This window comes from Myotis daubentonii, chromosome 1, assembly GCF_963259705.1.
Source record: "Myotis daubentonii chromosome 1, mMyoDau2.1, whole genome shotgun sequence".
Lineage (NCBI taxonomy): Eukaryota > Metazoa > Chordata > Mammalia > Chiroptera > Vespertilionidae > Myotis > Myotis daubentonii.
The window spans coordinates 41733202-41739483 of NC_081840.1; the positions used below are offsets into that span (position 1 = coordinate 41733202).

The following is a 6282-nucleotide window of genomic DNA, read 5'->3' on the forward strand; positions in this document are numbered from 1 at the left end:
ACTGGTTTGGCTCAGTGGATAGAGCGTCGACCTGCGGACTGAAAGGTCCCAGGTTCGATTCCGGTCAAGGGCATATACCTGGGTTGCGGGCACATCCCCAGTAGAAGATGTGCAGGAGGCAGCTGGTCGATGTTTCTCTTTCATCGATGTTTCTAACTCTCTATCTCTCTCCCTTCCTCTCTGTAAAAAATCAATAAAATATATTTAAAAAAAAAAAAAACCCTTTTATCCAACAAGTTATTCTTCACCTACTATTTTCTAAATGGCTACAATTCTGCCATTCTTATCAATCAAGCAAGAAAGTCCAACTTTAAAATCCAAGTCAGTTGTTAAGGGTTAAGATGATTCTTCCAGCCAATTCTTTACAGACACAATTCTGTACTCCTAAAAATGCTAAGGATGTGATTTTGAAAAAACTAGCATAATAAAAACTGCTATAGAACTTTCTAAAAATTATTTTCAACTTTTTGTGTTCTAAATTATCATAAAATCAGATTAATTTCATTGGAACCTAATCAGGGCAAAACCTCCTTATAGAGCTAGCTTGTAATCAAGAACCAAATTGATTCTCTTTTTTGTTCTTAAAAAAGCTAGTTGACTCCCAAATTAAGGCACTTTATACCGTATGTCCCTGGAGAATAACATGGCCCAACACACCACATGTCCCACTTAATCTAGTTCAAAGGAGTAACATAACGTGAGAAACTGCACTGTGTAATTCTTTTATTTTCTGCATATTAGTGCTTTACCAACACTACAACCATTAAGAACACAATTCCAGGTACTTTACTTTTTAGTTTGGGGCAATCAGTCTACAGACTCGTTTACTTATATTAGACAAGATTAACCTCATTCAAAGCTTACTGTAGTTTATAAATTCACATAAATACAGAAATTGATGCAATTAAACAAAAACTTCAGGATCTCATTTTTAAAATTCTTAGGTTATAACTGTTGTTGCAGGCTATTAATTACTTGCCCCATGATCAGCATTGTTAGGGTTCAATTTAACTACAAGTATCAGCCTTTTATATCCTTAAAAAAAGTAAGTGAAAATTAACAATTTACCAAAAGGTTTAGGATTTTCCCAAATTTCAAATATTTGCTTCCCCCCTCCCCACCCCCTTCAGTTATTTGACATTTCAAGTAAACTAAAAATAACATCTCACCTGCAACATTCAACAGCAATCACTTGATATATAAAATTTTAACTACGCCCCGTTATTTTAAGACACACAAAAAATGGCTGCCTATCAATCTAACTCATAAGTTAGAAATACTACATTTAAGAATTAACACGAGGGTTTCAAGTTTCCTCCAGTTTAGGCATTTATACCTTTGTGCTTGTCTTGTTTCACGATGTTATTATAGCATTGATATTTGTATTACCCATGTATGTACCTTAATGTAATAATTTAAAACACTAAGAATTAATTTATGGTGGAGCTTGGGAATCTTAAAAGCAACTAAAATGTTCTTAGATGTGGCTCCCAGCTTCATTTCTAGAGGTACGTCTACTAAAGTGAAACTGAGCATTTTATACTTTTGTTGTATTTTTAATTAAAAAACCCCTATGCATCCTCTGGAGCCTGCAAGCATAGCACCTTTGCTCATCTGCTTTAAGTAAAATGTTTAAGAGTTTTACTTTGAATAATTACTTTTTTTATAGCTTTATGCTTCTCATACATCTTTGGTAAGAGCTCCATTATACAATATGGCCAAAGCATGAAGGACCAATACTGTCCAACTATATACCATGATATCCCGCTCAACTTTAGTTTTCATATACCCTCATAAAACCCACATCTTTTCCTGTATACTGCCTTTGCAGTCTACATTTCTCAAGTTCCCTAAGTTTAATTCCTTGAGGATCTCTAAAATTAATCCTTAAGGCTAAATAAGAACCACATGCTGCTTCACAATTCTTTATCAGGCATTAACATTTGGTTCAAAATATTTCACACTGGTCTCAATAATCTAGTTACTAGTCCTAACCAACTTAGCAAGTAATCTGGTTAGGACCTGGATATCACCAAGTGAGCACACTGCTTACCCTTGAAGAAAAATAAGCTTACATTCATTGTCATCTGTAGGTTCCTTCTCTTCATCCTACTTCCCCTTTAATTGTCATCCCTCAAGTTTACACGTCATTCATTCATCACGTTTCCTTCCCTAAAGGAGATACTGTATTACTGAACCAACAGAATATCTGACTTACTATTTGCATGAGTCAATCCTACAATCAGACAGAATTAAATACCTTTTCTACAAAACATCTTTTCCAGTGTTATTAATGGAGGTGTGGATCACTCATCTATAAAAACGCTTTTATCTTTAATCAGTTGCTGTAATGTGATGTGAAAACAGGAATGTATACTTTCCAACCAGGTAAAAGGTGCATACAATTTGAATTGTTAAATGCTTTACTAATGAACAAAGTAAACATTCTAGTAATTTAAAAACTATTGGTCTGAAGATATTTGAAACATGGTAAAAGTATATATTCCAGTTTTGCCCAAAAGTCCCTTAAAATATCTACAAATATTTCGACTGTGTGTAGATACACCATTATTGCTCTATTTTCTGGAAAGAGTCTTTTTAAAGTTAAAAAAGGGAAAACACAGCAAAGACGCTAACTTTGCAGTGAAAAAAATCTGTGTTCTCAATGAGTTACAATTTCATATTTTTATGCAGTGTAAGTTAGTTATGTAATGGGGAATTTGAGTTTTATCCCTACTCATGCATGATGTTTCAAAACTTAACAGCTGGCATTTCAAATAACTTCTTATATTACCTTTTTAACATACTGATGTGCAACTGGAACATTTTCCCGTATTACTCATTCTTTGCCACTGTGGTCTAAGTTTTACTATACTGGTCTTCGGTATAAAACGTCACATTTGAAATTACTAAGTTAGAACTCATAAGGGTGGGGGGGAAGGCCTTAAATATAAAAGACAAACGGCAGTTTGATTAAGCAATAATTTTCAGTTTACTAGATGAAACAGACTTGCAACATAGTCTGCATTAATGCAAAATAAGCCATCTACAGCAAATGGTAAGGAAACTGGGCAAAAAGGGGGGAGAAAAAAGCATACAATGGAAAAAAAAAATCTCTCAAAATAAAAAAATCATACCATTATTATAAAGGACTTTTACCAAGAACTGCTATATTTTCCCCGTCCCATTTGCTGGAAGGTAACAAGAGCCTCTAGCACTTCGTGTTCATGTCAAATGTCAGATCAGAGCATCCTAAACGCAAAGCAAAAAAAGAGAAAAGAAACAAAAAGGAAACTCCCTAACCGCCCCCCCCCCCCGCCCCGAACCCCCAACCGTAGAACAGTAACTCGAGTTCAAATTCAAGAGAAAGTGGCAACTGGAAGAGGTGATGGTGGCGATAATCCTATGAATGGGTGTCTGATTTCTCTCCTTCCGGGGGGATGGGTGGAGAAGGCTCATTAGGATTTGTAGTTAGAGGTTAACCATGTGAGCCCCTCGTAGAGTCCGTCCCCCGAGGTGGCACAGGAGGGCTGCACATACCAGTTCCTGTCCCGAATCCGGGTCAGGCCCAGTTTCTCCTGGATCTCGTGGGGCTTCATGGCATCGGGCAGGTCCTGCTTGTTGGCGAAGATGAGGATGATGGCGTCCCTCATCTCCCGGTCATTGATGATGCGGTGCAGCTCCTGGCGGGCCTCGTCGATGCGGTCGCGGTCGGCACAGTCCACCACGAAGATCAGGCCCTGGGTCCCGGTGTAGTAATGCCGCCAGAGCGGCCGGATCTTGTCCTGGCCGCCCACATCCCACACGTTGAACTTGACGTTTTTGTAAGTCACCGTCTCCACGTTGAACCCCACGGTGGGGATGGTGGTCACCGACTGGCCCAGCTTCAACTTGTACAGGATTGTCGTCTTGCCGGCCGCGTCCAGGCCCAGCATGAGGATCCGCATTTCCTTGTTCCCGAAGATCTTGGATAGCACCTTCCCCATCGCGTCGGAGGAGCCGGGGCCGGGGGCATTCAGGTGTCCCGGGTCCCCTCAGCCGACAACGCCGCCGCGACACCAACACCGAGCCTCCAGCCGCGAGGGCGCCCGTGGGGCCTACGCGGGAGTTGCCTCCTGGGGGCAGAGGCCGGGCCCGCCGCTCACTCGGGCATCACCGGCCGCACAACTTGATCCCTCCAGTCGCCGCCGCCGCCGGGGCCCTGAGTCTGCGACGGGAGAGCCGCCGCCCTGCTGAGGCGCGGCCCGGCCCGGAACTGCCCTTCCCCCCGCGGGCGCCGCGCGAGCGCCGCCGGTTCCCGCTCCGCCGCCGCCTCCCGACGCCGCGGGAGACTACGACCCTCCGGCCCGCGGGCACCGGCTCCCCACCGACCCAGGCCACCGAGAGGCAGCGAGGCTCCGGCGGCTCGTCAGGGTCATGGATCCTCGCGGGAACTCGGTGCGCCGCCTGCAGAGACACAGAAAGCGAGAGGGAGTTACTGCCGGGGTCCCGGCGGGGCGCGGGGGCCGAGGCGGCCCGCCTTTCCAGCGAGGCCCGGGGGATTACCTCCAGCCGCCGCCCCGAGCGCGGGCTCCCTCCGGCCGCCACCTCCTCCTCCCAGCTCTGCCGCCGCCGCCGCCGGAAAAGGCGCCGAAGAAACCGCCTCACTTCCCCTCCCGACTGCGCACGCGCACGCGCAGCACGGGCCGACCGTTCGGACCAGAGCGACCTCTGGAAGGAAAGCGCCCGCGCGCCCAGCGTCAGGGGCGCCACGCGCTGAGGGGCGGGGCTACGGCGGCCCGGAGGGCCCTCAGGGGCGGCCGTCCGGGACCCGCGCAGCCCGGACTCCGACCGCTGCCCACCCGTCGCTGCTCCAGCGTCTCCTCCCGTCTCTGCCTTCCTCTTCCCCGACACCCCCACTCGAACTAGAGGAGCAAAACCCCGGGGGGCCGCACAGGGCGGGCGCGTGGTTGCCCGCTCCCGGGACGAACGCCTCTGCGGGCTGCTTCCGGGTCTTTTCTCAGACCTCGTGGCCCGCCCGATGCTCCGGCTGTTCCCCCCACGCCGCCCCTGCCTCCGCGCTCCCCGTCCATGAGGGACAGCCCTGTCCGCTGCTTTTACCTCCCCCGGCCGCCTTCACTCCCCGTGCTCGGCGCTTCCTGCGGGACACGTGGGGGACCAGCGCTTCCTGTGGGATTTGCCAGGCGGCGAGTGCAGTGTTTCTCCCAGCTCGGCTCTGCTCTGAAGCCCGGCCTTTAAGTGTCTGAGCCCCGTCTTTGTACATCTCGCCCGTTTCCTAAAAGTTACGGTATTATCAAGAGCTCTGTGCCATGCCGCATTTTCAACTTTTTAGAATGTGGTAACTGTTCGTGTTTGAATAGATCCGTTTAGTGCTGTTAGTAGTGGCTTCTCGCCCAGCCCCCGTTATGCACTTTAAGAGGCAAAGATGATATAATCCTAGCATAGGACTTAGAATCAGAAAAACGAACGACTCCTGTGGCCTGGATCAGGCGTCGAACCTTTCTAAGTTTGTCTCGTGTTGTAACGGTGTCATACTGGCCTTGCTCGCTGCACTCCGTCTGAGGCTTAAATAGTATTAGGGAACCTCGTATTAAGGAAAACTTTAGGGAACCTTTGTGTACCAAAGTGGTTAGTGATAAAGTTAGGCTTAAAGGTAAAATGAGGTGAAACTTGAAATAAATGAACCAAAGGAAAGAGAAACAGGAAATTTTTTTCTTTTTTTAAGGAAGCTGGTAAACAGCATACGGTACATCCTTTGCACTTCATATTTAAGAAAATGTAATGATGGCAGATAGGTTAAATGATAACCATAAGCTGCACGCATGAGAGGAAAGTAACTAGAGTTATTAATATTCGGACAATGAACTGATTTACTTTCCATCTGCCTTAATATGCACTTTACCCAAAGGGCCGCGTGGGACAGCTAGCATTAATAGGGACCCTTTACATTAAGGAAACGGCTTCCCGAGAGATCTCAGGCCTCACAGCCATGAAAAGGAGGAGCCAGGACTCAGACAGCCTGATTCAGAGCCTTGTGCCCACGCCGCAAAACTAGACTTCCTTGGGGGAAATGCGCCTGGCCAGGAGCCTCACTTTCCTGCCTCTGTACCTGGACAGCCCTCGTAGCCGCCCGCCCTCCCTGGTGAATTCGCTCTCAGCCGAGGCAGAACAGGAAGAAGAAAGCCTGCCTTTCTCCTGTGTGCCAACATCCAGAAGGGTCAAACGGAGGCTGCTGGAAGTGTGCGCTGGCCTTTCCTGGGGAAGGACAGATTACCCATGTCT

At 47.0% G+C, this 6282-nt stretch overlaps 1 protein-coding gene across 1 annotated transcript; it reads right to left on the reverse strand.

The window, feature by feature from the left end:
• Nucleotides 1-706: 706 nt before the first annotated feature.
• Nucleotides 707-4211, reverse strand: ARF6 (ADP ribosylation factor 6). Its single transcript, XM_059696908.1, has one exon. It carries the CDS (start codon nucleotides 3984-3986, stop codon nucleotides 3459-3461), a length of 528 nt encoding a protein of 175 aa, XP_059552891.1. The 5' UTR covers nucleotides 3987-4211; the 3' UTR covers nucleotides 707-3458.
• Between the last annotated feature and the right edge of the window lie 2071 nt (nucleotides 4212-6282).

Excerpts from the sequence above, each read along its gene's own strand:
- ARF6 (XM_059696908.1), bottom strand. The coding sequence starts at position 3,986 with ATGGGGAAGGTGCTATCCAAGATCTTCGGGAACAAGGAAATGCGGATC.